Consider the following 26,560-nt stretch of genomic DNA (forward strand, 5'->3'; position numbering starts at 1 on the left):
CAATCTGTCCTGTTCACAGATGTCATATAGTGCCTTAAACTGCCAAAGTCTCTTCTGAAGTTAAAATCCATGCCTTTACATTTAACTACTGCAACATCTTTCTTCATCTTCCAATCGATGATTGCATGATCACATCCTGACAACGGTTTCTGTACTTTAAACACTGTAATGTCATCTGATTTGTTAGTAATGATGAGGACAAGTATATTTTTTAACCCTTAATACTTTCTCTAATATGCTGGTACAAATAATAAACTAGTTTACTTTTAAAGTTTTTTTTTTTTTCCCTCAATGTGAGTTTCTGGAAAGATCTGCAGGTGGATCAGGGGCTGGCATAGTGAAAGGAGACAGCTATAATGTAGTGAGTGGAGTCTCACGGGGGTTCAGTGTTGCAGCCCCTCTTATTTCAGATTTTCCTCGATTTTGATGAGGATACACAGGTATGGCTGTCAATATTTGCTGATCACTTAAAGGTGGGTAGGATAGTTAACAATCAAGGCTAGGCAGTGCTTCTTCAGAATGACATAGATTGGTTATACGATTTGGGGAAAAGAAATCTTGCGATAAAATCTTTAAACACTGAATTAAAGGTGGTTCAGGATGAGAAAGATTTTGGTGTTATGATACAGATATGAATTTTTCCAATAGAACTTGGCTAGCAGAGACAGGGATATTATTCTTAATTTATAAAAATTATGGTGAGTGCCAATTTGGAATATTGCATTTGGGTCAGGTCTTTGTGCATGGGAAAACAAAGGGACATTATAAAATCACACACCTGTCACAACCTCATCAGCTCTATTTAGGTCTACTTGGGAGATTATAGTATTGTTAAGTTCAGCCATCTCAGCATTAGCATTTACTACCTCTTTTACATGTAAGTTGTATACAGGTTAGCATGTTTCTTAAAACATCCAACTCAACCCTGACTAGCTCTAAACATCTCTTAACTGATTGAAGAACCTTCTTGGCCTTAATTATCCCTTAAATTATTCCACAATGATTTTGCTTTTTCCTGAGTCATGATCCAACTCAGCAGAATAAGTTTGTGTTAGTTCTTCAGTCCCCAAACTGAGTAGGTTTTCCATCCTGTCCATTATCATATCCTGCATTTACTCACTTGCAATACAGCTCCTGTTGTAGTTTCTGCTACATTTGCTGTTATTTTGTTGGTACTACTAAGGATAGGTGCACGCCCTTGAAGGTGCAAGATACAGATACAAGTTAACTATCCTACCTTGTTGTTGTTGTTAGCAATCAAGACTGCTAACAACAACAACAACAACAACAACAACAAGGTAGGATAGTAGGCACAAAAAAAATAAATATCTGGTGAACATTTACTTTTTTGTGCCTTTTTACAATATCTAGTTTTGTATCAAGACGTGAGACTACCAAGGCATCTTACCTGTAATGCTAGTTGGCGATGTTGATGATCAGTTGGATTGTTATTGTTATTTGGTTTTTTTTAGGAGCATTAGCAACTAAGGCCATATTGCTCCCGGAATATGCAGTGGTCATTCCCTGACCTTTCCATATTTGGTGGTGATGGGATCAAACTCCAGTCTAATCAAGAAGCGTGTGCTATGCACTGCTGCTGCTTCCCACCTGGCTACGGAGGCACCGATCAGTTGGAACTCATGATGGAGTTTTATCTTAAAATATTAATGAAATTATTATTTTGAAATTAAACTCACAAAGACGGCTAATGTTAAGCAGAGAACACAATCAACAAATAATACAGCACTGGTGTGCACTGGCAAGAGATTAACTATACATTAATTGTTGATAACTGAATTAGCACTTGTCAGCTGAGTTTATGGAAAGCATCCATAATTTATGAGCACCTCAAAGAAGGATACAAAGATACAGGAGAATGGGAAGTCATCTCTTGTCAGTATAACACAATTCCTCAACAAGAGCATTAATGCTTTCATTTTTCACCATTGGCAGTGACATTGAACTGTTTAACTTCATTATCCTTTGAATCTCTGACAGTCTATAGCAGAGGTTCCCAAACTTTCTAGGTTCACGGCGCCCTTAGTGTCCCAGTAATTTTTTCACAGCACTTCTGGGCCAAAAGAAATACCTAACACAGTGGTTTTCGACCTTTTGATATATCCCTATACAGGGTGTCTCAAAAATATTGGTACAAACGTTTAGGGGAGGTAGGTAACATCTAAAGGAATGTGAATCGCATAGGAACCCATAACCGGAAACGTCACCGTAAGTCGGTAGACGACGCTGTTCATCAGTTCGCGAGAGAAAAAATTTCTGGTTTACTCATTCAAGTAGTAGTCGCTGCACGAAGAGCATGCATCGATATACGAACTGTGAGCTGGCAGACATGCACTTAGTGTATGGATTAGCAGAGGGCAATGGACGAGCCGCTCAATGAATTTATGGAGAATGCTTCCGAGACAGACATGTACCGGACCACCGTTTGTTTGCGTGTGTGCATCAAAATTCGTGCGTTTATGGGTCATTTAGAGGTAACAGGAATAGTGTGGGCAGATCACGTTTGACGCGAACTCCCGCCATGGAAGAAAGTGTTTTGAATGCCGTCCAGAATAATCCTACTACCAGCACACGTGCCGTTGCCTCTGCCTTAGGAGTGTCTCGTTGCGGTGTACAGCGTGTCTGGAATGATGATTACTTACACCCTTTTCATCTCCAGAGGGTTCAGTTACTGCTCCTCCAAGATCATCCTGCACGTGTGGCTTTTGCGCAGTGGTTTCTCCAAGAAAGTGTTCATGACTTGAATTTTCCAGCCTATGTTTTAGCATTAGCATTAGTAGAGGCATATGATGCAAGAAAGCAAGCTTATTCAGCATCAGCCAAAAAAAAAAAAAAAACACACACACACACCACTCCCATTTCACCCCTCCGTTCGCTCGAAATACCTGTCCAGTTGAGCCTTAAATTTGTTTAGGCTATCAACTTCAACAACAAGTGATGGAAGTCTGTTCCACCAACCAACCACCCGCTGGCCAAAGGCAAATTTCCGCACATCTATCCGACATCCGTCCTTCCTCAATTTGAATTTATGCCCTCTGAGCTGATTATTCTGAGCAAGATGAAGAATCCCATTGGCATTGAGCATGCTCAAACCATTCAAAGCCTTATACACCTCTATCAGATCACCTTGCCGGTGCCTAGTCTCCAGACTTTGTAATTGGCAAAACTTAAGCCTTTCTTCGTAAGAGCAACCCTTTGTTCCATTCACTAGTCTTGTTGCCCTTCTCTGTACCCGTTCCAGCAGCTCTACATCCTTCTTGAAATGAGGCCTCCAGACCTGTATACGAGTACTCAAGATGTGGCCTAACCATTGCCTTATACAAGGGAATAATCACCTCCTTATCCCTGCTAGAAAAATTCCTGTATATCATTGACAAGACACCATGAGCTACTCTTGCAGCTCGTCTGCACTGCTCAGAGAACTTCATATCTGCCTGCACAATTACCCCCAGGTCCTTTTCATTCTCCACCACTGTCAGTGTAGTACCGCATAGTTGATACGTTGCTCTGGGGTTACTTTTTCCCATATGTAGTACTTTACATTTGTCAATGTTAAACTTCATTTGCCACCTCTCAGCCCATCTGTTCAACCTTTCCAGATCCTGTTGCAGCAGCATAGCGTCAGTGGTGTCCTTAACAACCCTGCCAACCTTTGTATCATCTGCAAACTTGGACATTAAACTTGATATCCCATCATCAATATCATTCATAAACACCGAAAACAACAACGGACCCAACACTGAACCCTGAGGAACTCCGCTAATAACATTAGTCCACGTTGAGCAGTGTCCATTGATTACCACTCTCTGTCTTCTGCCACTCAACCATCCCCTTATCCATAGCAGCAATTTGTCTCCAATGCCACACTGCTCCAATTTGTGCAGCAGTCTTCCATGTGCAACAGTATCAAAAGCCTTTCTAAGATCCAAATATATAATATCAAAGTTATTCCCTGCATCCAGTTCTTTTGTGGCTACATCATAGTATCCAATCAAATTGGTCAGGCAAGACCTGCCCTTAACAAAACCATGAGCTATAACTGAATTCTTGTCTAGATGATCCTGCAGTGCTTCTTTAACCAGTGCCTCCATTAATTTACCTGGAACAGAAGTTAAACTAACAGGTCTATAATTACTTGTGTCAGCCTTTGATCCTCCTTTGTGAATTGGGGTTACATTTGCACATCTCCAGTCTATGGGTACCTCCCCTGAGTCCAAAGAAGCTCTCATAATTATGGCTAGGGGTTTGCTTACTTCCTTTGCTGCCTCCTTTAATATAACTGGATAGATCCCATCCACCCCAGGTGCCTTTTTTATGTTTATCCTCAACAATCTCTCCTCCACTTTCCTCTCAGTTATTACAAAATCATCCAGCTCACTGCCAATGTTTACTTTACCTACATCATTCTCCTTCCTGAATAACTCCTCATGCGTGAATGTAGATGCAAAATACTCGTTTAGATTGTTAGCCACCTGAGGAGGATCCTCAACTGTTGAACCATCAATATCCAGTGGACCAATCTGATTCATCCCTTTCCTTCTTGAGTTTAAATAGGTAAAGAACTCTTTTCTGTTTTTCTTTGCATCCTTTGCCAAGGATTTTTCGTAGGTCTGCCTTTGCCTGCCTAATCTCCTTTGTGACTTGGTTACAGACCAACTTATATCTATCATAGGCTTCCATGTCACCCATTAATTTGTATGTATCCCATGCATTTTTCTTCTCTGCCACATGTCTCATTAGTTCATCAGACAACCATTTAGGCCTAAACCTTGAACAATATTTCTTAATTGGTATGCAAAGCCTGGTAGCCTCCAAGATTAGTTCCTTGAATGCTTCCCATTTTGAGTTTGCTGTTGGTAACATCATCAGTTGGTCCCACTGTATAGAATTTAAATACTGTCTCAGACCATCATAGTCGCCTTTACGAAAACAAAAAACCCTTCCCTTTACCTCTGATGGTAGTTACCTCCTTGAGTAAATCCCACTTCAACACACTGTGATTACTGCCACCTAGTGGTTCATTTATCTGCAGATTCTTAATGCATGAAGAATCGCTACTGATAATCGGATCAAGAGTATTGCTCCCTCTTGTTGCCTCACGAACATGCTGATGTAGAAAGCAATCATCCAATAAATCCACAAAAGCCTTGCTAGTGTGCGAGTGACCAACCCACAAATTCCAGTCAATATCTGGGAAATTAAAATCCCCCATTATAAGACTCTCTGATTTACTGGCCCACTCTATTTCCCTGTACAATATCTTATTATACTCATCAGAGTCATTAGGCCTATAGCACACTCCTACTCTCAATTTTGATTTCCCTATGCTTATATCACACCAAACTGACTCGACACTGCCCTGTCCATCGATGTCGACTGGCTTCACTTCCTTGGACTTTATGTCCAAGGAAGTGAAGCCAGTCGACAGAGGGCAATGGACGAGCCGCTCAATGAATTTATAGAGAACGCTTCCCAGACAGACATGTACCGGACCACTGTTTGTTTGCGTGTGTGCATCAAAATTCGTGCGTTTATGGGTCATTTAGAGGTAACAGGAATAGTGCGGGCAGACCACGTTCGATGCGAACTCCCGCCATGGAAGAAAGTGTTTTGAATGCCGTCCAGAATAATCCTACTACCAGCACACGTGCCGTTGCCTCTGCCTTAGGAGTGTCTCGTTGCAGTGTACAGCATGTCTGGCACGATGATTCCTTACACCCTTTTCATCTCCAAAGGGTTCAGTTACTGCTCCTCCAAGATCATCCTGCACGTGTGGCTTTTGCGCAGTGGTTTCTCCAAGAAAGTGTTCAAGACTTGATTTTCCAGCCTATGTTTTGTTCATGGATGAGGCTTATTTCACTCAGGAAGGCTTATTCAATCAGCACAATGCTCATGTGTGGGCACACGACAACCCACACAGTGTGCGCCCTCATGTGGCACAGTATCGCTTCACAATAAATGTGTGGGCAGGTATGGATGGTCAGTGACTGCTTAGTCGGCCCATACCTGTTACCATTCTGCATGAACTCCGCTAAATATCGGATCTTTCTTGAAAAGTTCTACCAAGGTTACTTGACGATGTTCCAGCAAATGTGAGACTCAACATTTGGTTTCAACATGACGTGGTGCCTGCCTATTATGGAAGGTATGTTTATGACCATTTGAACAGGCGTTTTGGGGCGTCGATGGATTGGCAGTGGTGGACCCGTTTCCTGGCCCCCACGCTCACCTGATTTATCGAACCTTGATTTCTTTCTGTGGGGTGCCCTCAAATCTATCGTGTATGAATCGTCTGTGGAGACAGAAATGGATCTCGTGGCGAGACTCGTCTGCGCTGCTGCTACTGTCAAAGAAACTCCCAGGTGTGTTTGACCGTGTCCGCCAATCCATGCTGCGTTGGTGTCACGCATGCATTGCGTCTCATGGTGTAACCTTCGAGCATCTGTTGTAACATCATGAAATGCATCCATCTCGTACTCCATTGTTAATATTATGTCAAATAAATGTTTGCCACTAATGACTGTCTTGAGTCATTTCTGCTTCTTGTGCCCCTGCTACTACTTTTCCGTGACGTTTCTGGTTATGGGTTCCTATGCGATTCGCATTCCTTTAGATGCTACCTACCTCCCCTAAACGTTTGTACCAATATTTTTGAGACACCTTGTTATAATAATTTTATTCTTTATATAGAGGTACTAAATAAAGATCAATTATAGATTACCACAAAATTAAAAAGATACGGTACAATGGATACTGTACAGCTATTTATAATGAAATAAATGTATAAATTTCAAAAAGTAAAAAAATAAATAATAATAATAACTTTTAACTTAAACCGAAATTACATGGCAAGCCAAGAATGTTGTTGTGGCACCATAGTGTGCCGTGGCACCCCGGTCGAAAACCACTGGTCTATAGCATGTGCAAAGCAGGAATGACATTATACTCAGTTTAATGGTTTCCAGTGAGAAAATTCGTTTCCTGCGCTTCAAAAGAGTACAGTAGGGCCTCTACTTACGATGAGAACATTGAATGACATTGACATTCGATTCCATTCAGTTCCTGAGAACATCGAATGTCAATGTCATTTCATGTTCTCAGGAACTGATATACCTTCCATATGATTTTTTATTTTAAGGACTGATGGTATTTAAAGGTACCAATGGCTTTCCGATATAGCCGGAATGATACATGGGTGGAAATTTTCAGACATGTGGCATGTGGAACATCACTTGCACGATTGTTCTCAACCAATTAGCATCTTTGTTATTCTTCAACGTGTGGCATGCAGAACATCACTCATACGATTTTTTTTCAGATCTATGACAGTCTGAAACTTAAAGCTCCATCAACCAGTGGCAGAGTGCTGTGCACTTTGAAGACTTTAAAGCCAAACAGAGGCTTGTTTGTGCGTTTCAAAAAAAGAGTGAATATCAAAAGTGTTGAAGGGCATAGAGAGGTATCCAGTGCTGATTTAAAAAAAAGCATTTGAGACCTTTAAAATTAAATTCCAAGAGTTTGTTGATCAGGAGGGTTATCTTCCCCAGCAGATTTTTAACATTGACAGAACCGGCCTCTTCTGGAAGTGAATGCCCAGGAGAATGTACATCACTAAGGATGAGGCTAGTTTACCTGGGCATAAGTCTGTGAAAGATAGGCTCAATCTCCTGTTGGGTGCCAAAGCCTCTCGAGATTTTAAGCTGAAGTCTTTGCTTGTATATCATTCTAACACCCCCAGAGTATTTAAACAACAAAAGGTCGGCAAGGGCTTGCTGGGAGTGTTTTGGTGCAGTAACAAGAAGGCCTTGATTACAGGATATGTCTTGAATGAATGGGAGCTTGAAGTTTTCTGTCCTTCAGTGAAGAGTTACCTTGAGAAAAATAAGCTTCCTGTGAAGGCACTGCTTCTGCTGTATAATGTGCCAGACCATGACCTCAATCTTGTTCAAGTCAAATTAAATATTTGCCACCCAACACCACTCCTCTTCTTCAACCAATGGACCAGCAAGTGACTGCAAACTTCAAGAAAATCTACACCATGAAAATGTTCGCAAGTTGCTTTGCACTGACCTCTGGCAAAAATGCTGTCACCCTCAAAGAATTTGAGGTTGAAGTTCAACATGCTGAACCATGTGAGGCTGATTAATTTCTTGGATTGATGTTTCTACCAGGTGCTTAAATTCCACTTGGAAAAACATCTGACCTTTAATTATCCATAACGTTGATGGATTTGAAGATGATGGTTCTTTGACAAATGATATTGTCACTCTTGTAAATCAATGGGTTTGGATGTTGGTAAAGATGATGTGGAGGACCTTATTGACACTCATGGGCATGAGCTAACAACAGAGGAGCTACAACAGTTGGAGAAAATTACAGAGCGTGACACTAGAGAGGAAGAGGAAGAAAAGGACACCCAAAGAGTGTCAGCTTAAGACTGTCATTTCTTTTTGGGAGCGTTTAAGAGAAGTGGTAAAAAAAAAACACCCCAATATTGAAAACACTGAACTCATGATGTGCAAAATGGAAGACTACATCATTTCTTATGTACAACTGTATATCTCTGTAAATAGCTCTTTTGTGTAGGGACTTTTATGAAGATCTTTTTTTAATACAACAAATAACACATCTATCTTGTAGCCATCTTTAACTTAAATTCTGTCAACTGTTTCTGCATGCCTATGTAAGCCATGGGCTAAACGAGTTGTGTATCAATTTTGGATAGAAAACCTGTAATGCAGAAGCTGCTTTTATTACCATATTTGACGTTATATAAGATGCAATTTTTTTTGAAAAAATGCCTTGAAAAATCACCCTGTGTCCTATATGTGGAAGTGAGCCCTCCCTCATCAGCATTGGGTCGAGTGGGTAGGTTGCATTTCGCCGTTTGGTCAGAATATTTTTATTTCTGAAGGATAGCGGGGCACCCTAGGTTACTTTTGGACTTGCAGAGTTATTTGGAATCAGTTCCAAGAAGTTTCGAAAGCCAGAGAACACAGGAACAGCCTTAGAAGACAGTAGAAGTTTTGAGATTCTTCTCCAGATTAATAGTTTGCCAATCCTTTAAGAAGTGGCATGACTGGCAGGCCAGTTTGTTCTGTGCCGGCTTTTTTGACGTTGAGTGTGTCTCCGTGTATGGTAGTGTACTTTAATTGTGGGTGACTGAAATAAAATAAAGAACAGTGTTAATTGTATATCAGTTGTTTTTAATCAGAACCCCATTTCGTAACAATATTGTTTAATCTTGGCATTTGACATTATTTTAAAGTATTTTACCCTCAGAAAATGGCTGCAGGAGAAAAAGAGATTGAGCTACACTATCGGATATAAACTAAACGTAATAGATCATGCTAAAAAACATGATAACAGAGCTGCAGAAATTTTTTTGGGCCACCGCCTATGGAAAAATTGATATGTTTCTGGCAGAAGCAAGAAAAATAATTTCAAGCTGCTAAAAAAAGTAAACATAACTTTCGTCATCCTGTCCCATGTTGGCCAGAACTTGAAGAAGATGTAAAAAAGTGGGTAGTAGATGAAAGGAATTTAAGAAGTTTCTATCAAAATGATTATGCATAAAGCCTGAATATTTGCAGGACAAGGAATTCTGAATTTTTCCTGGAACAGGAGGTTGGTGTTACTGATTCATGCAAAGGCATGGTTTATCAATGTGTACAAAAACATCAATTGTACAAAAATTACCAGCAGATTATGAAGAAAAAAATACTGGAATTCCATAAATTTGTAATTAAGGCACGAAAACGAACTTCTTTTGAACTTGGCCAAATAGGAAATATGGACGAGGTCCCACTAAGCTTTCATGCACCATCCAACAAAACTGTGAATATAAACACATTACACAGTTGTGCCTGCTGTGCTGATGGTACAAAACTACTACCATTTTTAATATTTAAAAGAAAAACTCCACCTAGGAAAAAATGCCAGGTGCATTTGTTAGTGTTCATCCAAAAGGATGGATGAATCTGGAATGAATTTATGGCTCGAAAAAATGTGGACAAGGTGTCCTGGTGGTCTCTTAAGAAAACCATCTCTTCTCATTTGGGACCAGCTCAGAGCCCACAGAACTGAAGTCATTAAAAAGAGGGTGAGGGAATTGAATACACTGGTAATTGTCATTCCTGGTAGCCTGACAAGCCAATTGCAGCCTTTGGATGTGTCCATAAACAAGTAATTTAAGCAAAATATGAGAGAACAGTGGAACAAATGAATGGGAGAACTGGATCATGATCTTACACTCACAGGAAAAATGAAGAGACCCACTATTGCACAAGTGTGTGAATGTGTTAAGGAATCTTGGAGAAATATAAGTGGTAAAATAATTATAAAGTCTTTCAAGAAGACTGGAATTAGTGATGGCACTGAAGACCACGGCATTATTTGAAGATAGTGATACCAACATTAGTGAAGAAGAGTTTTTGGGATTTGAAGGCAGTTTTTTTTTTTTTTTCTTTCAAAATTATTATTATAAACCAGTTTATTGACCCAATAAATATGGTTGGAACCTCTTACATGGCCATTCAGCCAGGCGGTTGATCCATAGTACAATTAATTATTTACATTCTATATAAACAAACTAGTTTACATTATATGAAAAATATAATTCAGTTTTTACAATCAGTGGATGTAACAAGGTCAACTTACATAAATAACAGCCATAAATATGAAATATTTACAAATTTCAGTAGCCGATTTAACAGTAAAAAAATTTACAAATTTAGGTACAGCTTTTCCAGTGGGAGTAAATGTTATAGCTCCATCCACGTGAAAGTTTCCTGTAGTTTTTCTGATCTGTATACTTTTGAGTCACAGAACTTGTCTAGATCAATTGCTAGTCTGTTGATAAGCTGGATAATGTTTCCAAGGAACATAGTACTTAGGCGACCTAGACTGTCTAGCCCTGCTTGAAGAGGAAGCCGTGGGGCCATGTGGTAGCATCCTGCTGTTCTGGGAATCCTAACAATGTCGTCCATTCTGGGAGCATCTATGCATCCAGTTATGAGTTTAGTGAGTGTTAAATATTTTGGGCAGTAATCTGTTTCCAAGGCATCACGTCTAAATTTGTGTAGAGCACCGATCTAGAGATGGTATACTGTTTCCCTGTTATTTTATTAAGCCATTTAAAGATCCAGTACTCTAGCCCAAGAAATTTGAAGTGGGTTTTAGGTGCTGAGGATGATGGAGGAATATAATAGAATGGCATAAAGGCAGCGTTGGACATATCGGATAATAAGCTGAGGATCATGTATTCCTGTGAGCCCTTGGCATAGCAGCCACATTGCTGACATAGGTCTTCGTTTTGGTGACGCTTAGATGCTGCTGAAATGCGAGACCCTCATCCCACGTTAAGCCTAGGTCCTTATGTGAGATGACTTTTGCTACAGGTCCCCTGCGATACAGATTTGTGTTTTGTTCCTTAACCTTTTGTTTGTAATGGTCATTTGAGCTGATTTAGCATGATTAAGTTCTAGACTGATTGAATCTAGATACATTTCTAGTTGTATTTTTTGATTGGCCGGTTGATTGATGGTAGCTGCTTGATTAGAGTTAGACGATGTTATGTAGAATTTAATGTTGTCTGCATAAGACAGAAAGTCCTGTTGTGATGCAAGAAAGGGTTCAAGGGCTGCAGCGAACAGTAAGGGGGGGAAAGGACCCCTCCCTGTGGTACTCCTGTAGTGACCAGGCACCTATATTGATAGTTTTGATGAGTGATTAGAAGCAATCTAGGTTTTAGAATTGCTTGTAAAATTCGTAGAGCATTACCAGTCACATTGAAATAGTTCTCCCAGATATGTATTAATGCATCAATACTGACACTGTCATATGCTGCTTTTACATCGAAAAAGATGACATCAAGTTGCGCTTGGCCGCTGAGGGTTCTTTGTATTCTTGTTTGTCAAGCAGGTTGGTACTAGTAGACCTGCCTTTGATTACTGTGTGTAGGTAGGGAGTCCTGTGGTTGAAGCATTGTTCTGTAAGTGCAGGGTTAATGGCCTTCTCAAAGAGTTTCAGGAATCCACAGCGCTAATGGCTATCAGCCTGTAGTTCTTCAGTCCTTTTGGATGCTTACATTTTGGTACTGGGCAAGAAATCTGGAACACAAAGTGTTCCATATTTCTTGGGGATCTGATGATGATTTGATGATGATTTGATTAAAAATATGCACCAGAATATCAACAGTGTAAACACTGCATATTTGCAAAATGAACAGTGGAAACCCGTCTGAACCTACTACTGACTTTAGCGATAGCTTCTTTATGATCTCAATCAGATGGTCTCTCCTGATAGCGAAATTAGAGAATACAGGGTAGCTCGTGTGTCCTAACACTGGAAAAATGGATTGATTGGGCTGCTCAAAGGCCAATTTTGTCCATTCCCTGAAGGTCTTCTCTTCCATTGTTGACCGATTTTGCGTAAACGCGTGTATTCTTTTTGAGAGTTGTATCCTGTTGAAAATCAGCTTCCTGTGAGCCATTCTTTTTTGTTTTAAAAATAAAGCTCTTTCCCTTTTATATGTGATGAGATCTTGTTGATTATTCGTCCTTTTCCATTGTCTGTAGGCCTTTTGCTTGCGATGAAAAGCGAGTTTGATGTCAGAATTGAACCATGGGAACGTTCTTGCATCAATACTTTTGATGCCCCGACCAGCACTTCTTGTCTGAGTTCTCCAGCTAAGACTGAACTTTCCCTTTGCAGAACATTAAAGTTAAATAATGTCTAATTAATAATTAATGTATTATTATACAGTATTAGTATTTTTCTTGCTGTTCTGATCACATGTTTAGGATGAGCCTTTTTCCTACTGTACACATTAGAATAAATATTAAATGCCTTACTGCACTAAAACATTTTTCCTTAATTTTTCTTTCTAAAATGGGGATGCCTCCTATATGCCAATGCATCCTGTAGGCCATCAAATATGGTATATGTGAAGCAGCATCACTAACAAAAATGCAGACTTTATTGGCATGAGTCAGTTCTCAGTTTGGCCATAATAACTGCAAAGAATCATTGAAAAATTTTGCAGTTGTGGGTATACTTTCAAGAACCTTATAACCAAGCAAATGTGGACAAGTAGGTTCTGCTTCTGATTTCCCATATTTCCAAATCCACAATATAAGAACCGCATGCATCTGCATTAGCAGACAAACAGTTAGATGCACTTTTCTACAATATCCACCAAAATTTTACCTTTTTTTTTTTGCACATACTGTATGTCTAAGAATAATAATAATAATATCAAAAATAATTTAAATTAATAAAATAATAAAAACAAAAGCCTTGTCTAACAATATAGTAATAGGAACAATATACTTTTTATATGTTTTATTTTATCTTTAAGATAAACTAAGAGAAAAGCAATTAACAGAATGAAAATATTGTACAGTATATATTTTGATATATACAATATTTTAGTATCACAGTAAAAATAATTAATCTTAATATAAAAGGAGACATGCAATCCATTGTAACTTTTTGATAAATTAATCTAATTTAAAGAAATAATCCAATATTCAGTGCAGTTTTTGTCTTATATGCATTTTTAACTATAGCACACACATTATTAAATGCAATAGTTGTTTGTTTATTTATCAATGTTACTGCAGGCCAATACATTCTCTATTATGCTCAATGCATTTTGGGCATCTTTTTTAGATGTGTGTGTGTGTGTGCGCTTTACGTTTTTTTGTCGCTAGTAACAAAAACATCATCATTTTGCTTCGTGCTCAGCAGCTTTTGTGGTGTTGGCATTGCTGTGGTAGCAACTTCATCATCATCTTCACAAACCTCTTCAAATTTGCCAACAAAATCCATATGCTCCTTCAAATTCCTCCATTCCTAAATGTTGCTATCACATTCGTCTGCTAGATCATGTTTTTCGGTGATATTCTCTCCAAAGCCTCTTTTTCTGAAGCAGTTGATTATTATATTTGATGCAATACTGTCCCAAGCAATAACAAGATTACAGGTAGCATCCAGGACATTCCAGTTTAGCTGCAAATTGTTCCCTTTCTCCTACATTGAGGATCAAGTACTTTATCAGGCAGGATCTGTATGCTCTCTTGTGGTTTTAAGTAATGCAGTAATCCAGTGGCTACATAAAACTGGTGGTAATGGGAGGTTAAACACAACAGCCGTATATTTGTCAACTTAATGTCTCTGCAGAATGTGCTGTACAACGATCTAGAATCATCAAAATGTTCCTTTTTTTTCTGAAGCCATTCTTCTGTCCACTTTTGATTACCACGACCGAAAAATTTTGACCATAAGTGAAGCACTTCTACTGGCCACATAATCACACAGAAGTTGGTTAACTTCTTTAAAACATCTTGGCTTGGAAAACTTACCAATCACAAGTGGGTATAGTTTTGTACTGCCATCTGAATTGCAGCATAACAGAACAGTGAGTCTTTGTTTACTTAATTTTCTACCATGACAAGACTCCTCGAACAACAAATGTTTTGGTTGGCAGCAAATTATAAAATAAACTTGTCTCGTCAAGATTAAAAATATCCTCATACTTTTCAAGAATGGACCATACAGAACATAACCAGTCTGTAGCCTTTTCTTTGTCGACTAATCCAGACTCGCCGCAAACATTTCGCGAAACCAAGTTATTCTTGTCTTTAAATCTTTGGAGACATCCACTGCTGCATTTGAAGTCACTAATTCTATGTTACTGAGCTAGATAATTTGCTTTTTCTTGCAAAATCGGACCTGATATTGGCAAATTAGATGCATGCATTTGTTGGTACAGCTCAATGTTTTGTTTGAAGCTCCTTTTTTTTTTTCTTTTTTTTCGGTTCTTCAGTATTGTAGATAAAGTATGTAATGGGATGTTGTATTCCTTTGCAATGTCCGTTTTCCTAATTCAATTCTATCAGCCACTTGTATAATTTTCAGTTTAATTTCCAGGCTTAATTCCATCACTTTACATTTTGTAACCATAACATAATAGATGAGATTTAATATAAACAAATTTCAAATTAACTTAAAGACACAAGTTCCGAAAAAAGTCATCAGCTATTTTTTGTGCTTATAAAATGGCACAAAAAATAGATTACTGTATACTGTAGCAAAAGACTCTTTGAATTGACCTTAATCCCGTGGAGAGCGAGGTAGTGTATGTAAACTTAGAAAAACTTTTTATTCTTTTGATAATATAACATCTCATCTTTCAAAATTATGTTTTTCAGAGTGCACTTATATTGTAGCTACCATAAACTGGTTTTGTTTACACAAAAGTAATTTCTAACGAGTCAGTACCATCCTTCAGGAAGCAGGGAACCGGGTGGCCAGAGGCAATAATAGGGCAATAATCGACAAGCTGTGCCAAGATTTGTATTAAACATACAAAATAACAATATTTATTTCTCACTGGGTGAAAATGAATTTTGTAATACATATTAACCAAATTTTGTAATAAACGAATATATTTACATAGAAAAGCCTATCCTTTCTCAGGGGACTGGTATGTTCTTCATATTAACGAGTACTCTATATAAACTGAGTTTGTATTAACAAGATTTTACTGTAACATTATTGGTAGCATCAGAATTAAAGGGAAACACTGTTGATGTTTTCCTTGATGCTAATGTTATCATGATATTTTCAGTGATTGAAATCACATTTCCAAGTTTAATGTTTGAAAAACTGATCAAATGGGTGATTGAATGTAGTAATTATTAAATTAGCCACAATAAATGTATGAAAAAATTTGTGTACATTGTACCTTCCACATTTTCAGAAATTCTAGTATGTGGCTCACTTGTTGAATGTTTGACCACCTCTCTTTTTTATCAGTGTAGTTACAATTATATTATATTATACTTTTTATAATATATACACTTCATAAACAGAGATATCTGTAGAAAACAAATTCTTTATTTTTTAGATTTGTATATGTGTGACTGATTATAAAAATGTCTGCTTTTAAAATGAACAGCATTTTCATTTATAACTTATGTTTCAGTTGAGGAATACAGAACATCTAAGAACACTCTTGCTATGGTTGAAGATCTTATTAAGGAAGAGGGAGCGTAAGTATACAAGTATAATTCAGTTTTGTTTGTTAAGAGGTACATACATGATATATAAAAAAAGAAAAAAGTTACACTTTTCAAGTATATTTACATTTCAGTGTATTTAAAATGATATGTGCTGCTCATATCATTTTTAATTGTTGTTAAGAGTTTTGGTTTCATATTTTTTAACCTTGGGGAAGAAGCTTGGGCCATCTAAAATATAGATACATATACACTTTCTCTCTTAGATGCACCGCTACCTTCGTCATTTCAAGAGTGATTCTACTACCATATTAATTATCTCTAAGTAATGTTAAGTTCTCTATGAGAAATATCCATTCTTAAAATTTTTTAAATCCTAAAAAGCAGCAGAATCTAAAACAATAAAAATATAATGTGGGCTGCAGTGTATTAAAGGAAGACAATAACAGATCATTTGAAAAGTCTACAATATTATCTGTTATGAGGTAGGTTAAGCAGTGTTACAATCACAACCCTGCTACTGAACTAGTTCTGAAAAAGGTTGGTACCCTTTTTGTGAAACTCCTTTAACTACTTGAAAAACCCTTGAGCAAAGTGATAGGACTGGCTTAAACAATACTGAGCTGGCTTGTTTAAAAGGATGCTCTCTAGATAAAATTAATCCCATGACTTGGAATGTTAGAGTATCACACATAAAATAGAAAAATTGATTGAGGAAACGAAACCAGAACAGTTGTAGGCCGACTTAAATATTCAAGACATTATGTAAACACTAAACTAATCATTAGTAGAAAGGAGCACAAGGTATACTATGTCGTTAAGTAAGCAATAATTTATCATTGATAGTTTTGAAAATAACTGCATATTCCTATTCTAGTTACAGCATGCCTTATACAGTGGGGCTTCAACTTATGATGACGTCGACATCCGATATTCTCAGGAACCAATATACCTTCCATATGATCGTTTATTTTAAGTACTGGTGATATTTGCAGGTACTGATGGCTTTCTGATATAGCTAGAATGATACATGGGTGAAAATTTTCAGACGCGTGGTGCACGGAACATCACTCGTACGATTGTTCTCAACCAAATAACATCTTTTTTTATTGTTCAACGTGTGGCACGCAGAACGTAACTCATACGATTGTTTCAGATCTATGACAATCTGAAACTTAAAGCTCCATCAACCAGTGGCAGTGCTGTGCACTTTGAATACTAAAGCCAGCAAAGGCTGGTTCGAGCGCTTCAAAAAAAGGGTGAATATCAAGTGTTGAAAGGCATGGAAAAGCATCCAGTGCTGATAAAAAAAAATAATAATAATAATAAATAAATAAAAAAAATAGAGACCTTTAAAATTGAATTCCAAGAGTTTGTTGATCAGGAGGGTTATCTTCCTCAGCAGGTTTTTAACATTGACGTAACCGGCCTCTTCTTGAAGCGAATGTCCAGGAGAATGTACATCACTAAGGATGAGGCTAGTTTACCCGAGCATAAGCCTATGAAAGATAGGCTCAACTCCTGTTGGGTGCCAATGCCTCTTGAGATTTTAAGCTGAAGCCTTTGCTTGTTTATCACTTTAACACTCCCAGAGTATTTAAACAACAAAAGGTCGACAAAGGCATGCTGGGAGTGTTTTGGCTCAGTAACAAGAAGGCCTGGGTTACAGAATATGTCTTCAATGAATGGGAGCTTGATGTTTTCTGTCCTTCAGTGTAGAGTTATCTTGAGAAAAATAAGCCTTCCTGTGAGGGCACTGCTCCTGATGTATAATGTGTTAGGCCATGATCCTAACCTTGTTCAAGTCAAATTAAATTTTTGCCACCCAACACCACTCCTCTTCTTCAACCAATGGACCATCAAGTGATTGCAAACTTCAAGGAAATCTACACCACGAAAATGTTTGCAAGTTGTTTTGCACTGACCTCTGGTGAAAATGCTATCACCCTCAAAGAATTTTGGAGGTTGAAGTTCAACATGCTGGACCGTGTGAGGCTGATTAAGTTCTTGGAATGATGTTTCCACCAGGTACTTAAATTCAACTTGGAAAAACATCTGGCCTTTAATTATCCATAATGTTGACGGATTTGAAGATGATGGTTCTTTGACAAATGATATTGTTACTCTTGTAAATCAATGGGTCTGGACATCGGCGAAGAAGATGTGGGGGACCTTATTGACGCTCATGGGTGTGAGCTAACAACAGAGGAGCTACAAGAGTTGGAGAAAATTATGGATAGTGACATTGGAGAGGAAGAAAAGGAAACCCAAAAAGTGTCAGCGGAAGGATTGAAGACTGTCATTTCTTGTTGTGAGCATTTAAGAGAAATGATAAAAACGCAACTCATGATGTGCAAAATGGAAGACAAATTCATTTCTTACTTCAGGAAGCTACAAAAAAGTCGTAAAAACAGTCCACTTTGGACAGTTTCTTTGCCAGTAGCAAGAAAAGACTGAAAAGATACCTGACACATGATATAGGCCCACCACCATTTTGCCACCATTGATTTCATCAGCTCTGCACTTCAAGTCTAAGGTAAATGCTATTTTATTGTTGTTTTTTTTTTTAAGCTTTTTTTTTGACTATTTATTAAATAATCTTTATAAAACTAATTTTTAATGTAAAAATAAAGTATAACATGTAAGAAATAACTATTTTATGTGTTATTGGGGAACGGATTACAGGAAATCAATGTATTATTGGTTTAAACTTAAAATATTTTCAACATACAATGGATTTTGTGGAAAGAATTACCATCGGTTGTTGGGGGCCCCACTGTACTGGTATTGACAGCAGGCCAGAGCTGCAGTTGTGATGTTGATGCAGCGTAGAATGGAAAGGGTTGCATTCATTTCAGTATCCAGCTGTAATGATGCCTGCCAAACAGATTACATTTTCTTGGTAATTCTTTAACTGAATGACAGAAAGCATTAAAATTGGTAGTGATGTTATGTTTTTTATTGTTAATGGATATTAACTGCTTTTGTGGTTAACTTTATTGCATTTTAACAAATATGAATATAAAAACTTTCTGTATTTCAACACTTTCTTAAAAATAAACAAAATTAACTTAACTGTGCAGTTAAATTTAATTTTACACTTGCTGTTATTCTTCTTTTGTTCTCATTTTTGAATACTGGCTGTCAACACTTATTATTTATGATTCTTTTATGCATATTAGCACTCTAGCATCAGTTGCAGATTACATATTATTCTAATACATTGTGCTAATTCTCACTGTCTGAGTCTAGGTTAATATAAATGGCATTCCATGCTAATAACAATGCACAATATGCATATTTATTCAGCCCACAAAGTAGCCAACTAAAGTCATTCTTATTGTGACAAACTATCATGCTGTTTGGATAAAATAAATAAATAAAAAGATAAACTGCAGCCATCATCAACTCACTACAGGATGGAAGCTTCCTCAATGATTCATGTTCAGGGAAATAGACCATAATCTGCCATGCTAATCCAGTGTGGGTTGGCAGAGCGACTGTATTAAGCAGTCAGGGGCTTGAATCCTGGGCTACTCAAAGAGCGTGTGCCCAGGATACTGCATGCCCACTCCTGACCACTTGGCTAAGGAGACCCTTGGATAAAATTCCTTTATATAAATCTTTCTGTATAGATATTTAAAGAAATCAGAAAGGTAAGTAAATATGTTTCTTTAATAAACTCAAACAGCTCAGTGGCACAATGTACACAAACCTCATAAAAAAAAAAAAAAAAAAACTAAAGCTTTATTGTGAGAGTCAGGTGACAAAGGATATCTTTCAAGTTTTTATTCACCAATTAGAAATGTGTGTGCTGCAGTAGATGGCAGCATTATTGCAAAATTGTAAATCATGGTGAAATTTGCCAACCCTGAGAAGGCACAGTGCATACTTTCGTTTAACAACCTTCATCTACCCTCTATCACTGCTGGTTTAAAAAGATGCCACTGAGTAGAATTATAGTTCCGAACACAATGTTTCCTGGGAAATAAATTGGAAGAGATTTTGTGACTCTCACAATCCCATGATCTGACCTGGTCTGATCTGATCTGGGAATTCATGAAAGACTAGGTGTATGTTCTATCCATGTCAACAACTGTTATGGAACTTAAAACAATGCATTTGTGAAGAAGTCGGCTGCAGTGACAGATGTGTTGTGACAAATATTGGAGGCACTGGATTGTAGGTCAGACATTTGCAGAGTAGCAGAAGGTGCCCACATCTAATTAAAACATGAAAATATCCTTTTTCACGTGGATGTGTTTTCGGATTCATATCATGTGCCTTATTCACACAGTAATAGTTTAGTTTTGTGAAGGAGGTTTGTGGACATTCTGTATTTATGGAGCATGTGGTAAAGGTTTAAGCCAGTCTTTTACAGCAAGTTTCTTACATATATGGTAGATATATATGAATTTCATATCTTACATATATGAAAGTGAACTGAACGTTGCAAAAGTTAAGTGAAATGATACTAAAGGAAATGATTGTTCTATTATTTTACTAGTATACTAAAGTTAGCTAGTAGGATTTAGTTATCTTGAAAAATATTTTTCTGAAGGCCAAATATATACGAACTTAAACTAGATTTATTATTAATTGTTCTGTCACTTTAAAGAGGCAAATATATTTAAAATTCTTCTTTAATAACTGCCAACTCTAGGTTTATGATGTAGAGATTTATGCATGTGGTTTAATCTATCTTTTTAATTCAGTTTGATTTCTTTCTCTAACTTACCATTGTAACAGTTTGTTGCATAGTTCCCCCCATCTTTTGCAATAAGTTTTTCATTGTCTTTTCTTTTTATGAAAAAAAAAAAAAAAAAAAAAAAAAACCCTGTTAAAATTGTACTTTTTTTTAAAAAAAATTCTGTGAATTTCTTATTTTCATCAGTGAAATGCGGCCATAATAAACACCTGAGAATGTTTGCTGTGATTTTTCAGATAGTCATATTAAAGGGCAAACTTTATTCTGCAGTAACAGATAACTATAATTTAAATCACTGTTATTTCATGATATTTACTTTTATAAAGAGCATCACATTCAGAAACTATACTGGTTCCTTGATCACATGCACAACATCCTCTTGCTGGTTAGGATGTCCAGTCAAGCAAGAGAAGGGAGATTGTCATAAGAGAGCAATTAATCTTTGATTGGTCAATTAGAGACACAAGTAACCTGTTCTTCCCTCTAAATATCAGTCCTCTTGGATTTGTGTATGTGGATTTTAAATATTGATTTCAAAGAGAGAAAAAATGAATTTTTTATTATACATTTAATCTCTTGCCGTTAAAGCCCATATTTCTGTTTGTCGTCTTTAAATTTTCTTACGTATATAGCTTTAATTTTTCATTGATAAAATGTATGATCTATGGGCTGTATTGCACTCGATGCACATAACCAGCCAACAGATGATACCCCTCTCTCAATTTAGAAAGCAGTAAAGATTAACAAGGCATTTTTTTAAATAATTAAGTTTATATGAGATGACAACTCTCCTAACTTGCTTTGCTAATGGTCTGGAAATAGGGACCAAAACACCACCCACCCCTGTTAATAAATTAATAAAGATTGACTTTCTTGTTAGTCACAATTATTAGAGGCCAATGAGAGGTGAATACAGAGACAGTGTCATGAATGTGAAAACAGGTTGATGGTTTTTAGTATGCACAACAATCAGGTTGAACTTTACCATGTTTTATGCATGGTTACAAAGCAACTGGATGCAAAAAATAATTTTGATATCATATACTTGGATTTCAGGAAAGTGCTTGACACTGTTGCACATGGAAGACTACTGTACAAATTGGAGCAGAATGATATTAAGGGTAAGTTACTACAATGGATAAAAGGATGGTTGAGTGGGAGAAGACAGAGGGTGGTAAACAATGAGTGCTGCTCTTCGTGGACTAATGTTATTAGTGGTCCCACAGGTTCATTGTTGGGTCCACTGTTGTTTTGTATATTTATCAATGATATTGATGAAGGTATATCAGCCTTAGTGTCGAAGTTTGCAGATGATACAAAGGTTGGCAGGATTGTTAATGACAGTAATGGCAGTGTGCTACTGCAACAAGATCTAGAGCCAACCGGGCTAGCCGGGTGGGTAAAGTGCCTGCCTGGCAACCCAAAGGTCGCGGGTTCGAATCCTGCCTCGGGCTTGGATCAGAGTACAAAATGAAAAACCTTTGGAAGGTGCAATATGGCCATAGAAGCTGATGCACCAACAACTAACAAAAAAAAAAAAAAAAAAACAAGATCTAGAAAATTTGGGAAGATGGGCTGAGAAGTGGCACCTCAAGTTTAACATTGACAAATGCAAAGTACTGCATATGGGTAGAAGTAACCCCAGAGGAATGTACCAACTGTGTGTACTACACTTAGGGTGGTAGAAAATGAAAAAGACCTGGGAGTAATTGTGCAGTCAAATATGAAGTTTTCTGAGTAATGCAGAGAGGCTGCCAGAGCAGGTCATGGGGTTTTGTCAATGATATACAGGAATTTTGCTAGCAGGGAAAAGATGATTGTCGCTCTGTATAAGGCAATGGTCAGGCTACGCCTTGAGTACTGCGTACAGGTCTGGAGGCCTCATTCTGGAGGCCTCAGCGGCTGGAGACTAGGCACCTGCGAGGTGATCTGATTGAGGTGTATAAGGACTTGAATGGGTTGAGCATGCTGAATTCTGATGGGATTCTTCGACTTGTTCAGATTACGAATCTAAGGGGGCATAAATTCAGATTGCGGAAAGACAGCTGTAAAATAGATGTGTGGAAATTGGCCTTTAGCCAGTGGGTGGTTAATTGTTGGAATAAACTTCCATCTGTTGTTGTGGAAGTTTATAGGTTAAATAAATTTAAGGAGGAATTGGACAAACATTTAGAGGGAATGGTTGTGTGAATATTTTTTATTTATTTATTATTTTTTTTTGGCTGATGCTACGTAAGCTCATACGCTTGCTTTCTTGCATCACATGCCACTATTACTATTACAATGAAGTGTTTCAACTTCAGATAATTAATACACTCATAGCAGATGGTGCATGACTTCACAATAAATTTGTTAAATTGTGGAATTACTGTGGCAACTGGCTGACTTTCTATTATGAAATTATAAGATCAAATTGCATTTCCTTTTGGTAATTCATCTGCTGGCTCCAAACAGAATGATAGTTGGCAAGTTGCCAACTGAATTTTCAGACGCATTAACTTAGATATTATTTAACTTCAGATATATTTAGAGAACTCTTCATTATCCAGTAGAGCTATTCAGAGAACAATCAGATTGAACCAAATTGAAATGAACTGATTTTTCAACACACACAAACACACACTATTATATCTCATATTGTGAATACCTTCATAACGGGTTGCCTAAGTATTGCTCTACTTCGAATAAGTAACACTTCTCTGGTAGTGAAGACTACTGTTACTTATTCTCAAATGGACACCACTACCCAGACGGCAACGTTTCAAAGCTGGTTGGCTTCATCGGTTGGTGGACGGGTACCCTGTTGCAATATGAGAGATGCTTGATGGTGTACCTCATATTGTGGAGTTATACTTCCTAACTGGGTTGTCACTACTGCAACAGGATACCTACCCACCGATGATGAAGCCAACCACTTTGAAATGGTGCCGTCTGGGTGGTGATGCCCATCAGAGAATAAGTAACAGTAGTCTTCTCTGCCAGAGAAGCGGTACTTATTTGAAGTAGTGCAATACTTAGGCAACTCATTGGGAAGGTATTCACAATATGAGATATAGTAAAACGATGCATGCATACTACCTGCGTAATAGAAATGATTGAGATGCATTACCCATGCTTAAACAGCCTTTTCAAGAAATATATTTTTCAGCATTGGTTTTTTTTTCAAAATAATAGAAAGAATGAAGCAATTTATGGGACTTGGTTAAGCAAGAATGAAAATTGAAACATGATTAGGGTTGTCAGGTTTTCCTTAAAAAAAAAAAAAAGGAAGATTTTTGTTGACAAAATTAGTTTTATAAAATAGAAGAAAATTCAAATTGTCTGATATTTTAATTGTACTTTTTTTGACATTTTGCCCTTTTTAACAATTGTTTATCCTGTTCTACTTACTGAAGGAACTCTTTACATATAAAAGAGAAATTCATTGCAATCTGAAACTCTGCCTCGATTAATTCTCAGTGACTTCTGTTTGACATCTGTTCACTTCAATTTCATTAACGAGAACATCCTTTCTACTACATCATTTGAGCCAGGAATACTTAACAAATATCGTACTATTTTACTGATATTGGGTACATTTTCTTTCTTCTCCCACATAATGGACAATGAAAGTGAAAGAACCATATGCTCCACGACTTCTTCCTCTTTTCTCATGGTAGGCAACTGTTGAAAAAATGTTGTTGCCAGCAGTTTTTGAATAGTTGCAGTGTCATCTGATGGTTGTGTTAGCAACCAACTTTTAACCATGAGAAAAAAAGGAAGAAACCTGCTTACAGGCAAATTAAAAATTTAAACAGTAAAATCAACAAAAAAAAAACTTAAAGCTTGTGTGGAAAAACGTAGGAGCTGGCAACCCTAAACATGATGCGCAGTGAGCTTTTTGGTTAGGAAGGAAAGAATAGTGAATATATAATGAAATAATTGATGTACAGTGGACCTTGGGGAATTAAAGTGCACAAGAATGCATGTGCAACATCCTGAAATACAACAGATTATCCCGGAGTAATGCTTGATATTTTAACAGTTTCTCATAGCATTGTCAAGTGAGAAAATATTCAACCAAAAAAAAAAAAAAAAAAAAACCTATGTCAGATCATCTCTTTCTGATGATGCTTTGAAAATGCTCTTGACAGCCAAGTCTAAATAACAGTGCCATTGTTATAAATAAAAATCCACAGACAGAAAAATTCTAGGTAAGCTAATGTATGAAGGTATACCGTACTAGTAAAAAAAACAAACTATGGTTGTATTTTAATATAAAGTGTGTGTGTGTGTGTGTGTGTGTGTGTGTGTTGCCAATGAAATCATATTTTTAGTGCAGTGTAGACTTTAAAAAGAACATCCAGCTTTTTAAAAGTCAAAAGTTGGCAGCTGTGGGTTAATAATGTAAAAATAAAATATTTTTATTAGTGAAGAGTTTCACAGATTCTCTACATTGGTGTTAAAAATTAATGTTCTTTGCATCAAAATGAAATGACTGTTTCACAAAAAATAAAATAAAATAATAATAATATCCTGCTTTGGACAATTGCTCTGGTTTTTGGATAAGGTATAAGGTATGTTAGTGTCTAACGGCTCCTGGGATTTCTCCCATCTCCGCGGGTGTACATTGTATCGGGGCCAGAGATTTGAAGTGTGTGGGGGTCATGTGCTGTATATTGTGTTGTGCCCTTTGTTCCTCCGGTCTATTAGCCGCCGAGCCCTTAGTGGGACCCGACGTTACCACACCATGCCACGGGGAGGCTGACCGGGTGTACCACTGTAGCTAGAGTACTCTGGCGGGTCCTGCCACCTACTTTCCTGGGATTTCAGTGGCTAGGACCAGATTTAAGAATGAGATGATCGCTGTTTCTTGAGCAACGGTTGTAATTTTAACAGAGCGTAGGGTTGTTCGCTGATAACTTGTTCTAGGGCCAAATAGGTCGGGCAGTAATTTTGATGTTTTTAGATTTAGACCTGTGGGGGCATGAGTGTGTGTGTATATAAAAATATATATACACACACACCCACACACAAATATATATATATATATATATATATAAACTAAAAAAAAAAAAAAATAACAGTGCCATTGTTATAAATAAAAATCCACAGACAGAAAAATTCTAGGTAAGCTAATGTATGAAGGTATACCGTACTAGTAAAAAAAACAAACTATGGTTGTATTTTAATATAAAGTGTGTGTGTGTGTGTGTGTGTGTGTGTGTGTGTACGGTTTAATCAGAAAGTTGTTTGGTGAATGATCTTATTCTTGAACACCTAAATATAGCTAAAAAATTGAGTGGGGCTTATGAAGACATGTTTTGAGCATATGCATACCAATTTTTGTATATGCCAGTCTAGTGGAAAGCTAAATTGCAGATGTAAGCTGGGAGAGGAACTGGCTGTAGTATTCAGTGGCAGAGTTTTCTGCTTTTTGACAGCAAGTCTCACTGAACAGTAGTAAGAAATCAGGTGGTGCTGATGAAGAGTAGAACTGCTATACAGAATGTTTCAAAAATGCCAGCTGATGGTAAGATGGAAAGCTAGTGGAGAAACAGTTCAGTTCTATGTGTTCTATATTAATCATTCTATTGTAATGGATAATAGACTATTTTACAAAATAGAAAATTTATAAATTATTAATTTTATTTTTGTTCTTTATCTAGACAGTCATTATACAGAGGATTAGTTCCTGTCTTAACAAGCTTATGTTGTTCCAATTTTGTATATTTTTATGCATTTCATGGTCTTCGTGCTGTATTTGCCCAGGAAATGAAAATGCACAGTGCTTTGCAGGACCTTTCATTAGCATGCATTGCAGGTAATA

At 37.3% G+C, this 26,560-nt stretch overlaps 1 protein-coding gene across 1 annotated transcript in view; it reads left to right on the forward strand.

The window, feature by feature from the left end:
* The window catches only part of PMP34 (Peroxisomal Membrane Protein 34), a 129,843-nt gene that overhangs the window by 23,085 nt on the left and 80,198 nt on the right, over window positions 1–26,560 (forward strand). The window contains exons 3-4 of the mRNA XM_090387343.1: window positions 16,010–16,076; window positions 26,400–26,554. Of these exons, the coding sequence (XP_090243469.1) occupies window positions 16,010–16,076; window positions 26,400–26,554 (222 nt within the window). The remainder of the gene's footprint in view (window positions 1–16,009; window positions 16,077–26,399; window positions 26,555–26,560) is intronic.

Source organism: Mastigoproctus giganteus, chromosome 13 (genome assembly GCF_048544385.1).
Source record: "Mastigoproctus giganteus isolate SK-2022 chromosome 13, ASM4854438v1, whole genome shotgun sequence".
In the NCBI taxonomy this organism is placed as follows: Eukaryota; Metazoa; Arthropoda; class Arachnida; order Uropygi; family Thelyphonidae; genus Mastigoproctus; species Mastigoproctus giganteus.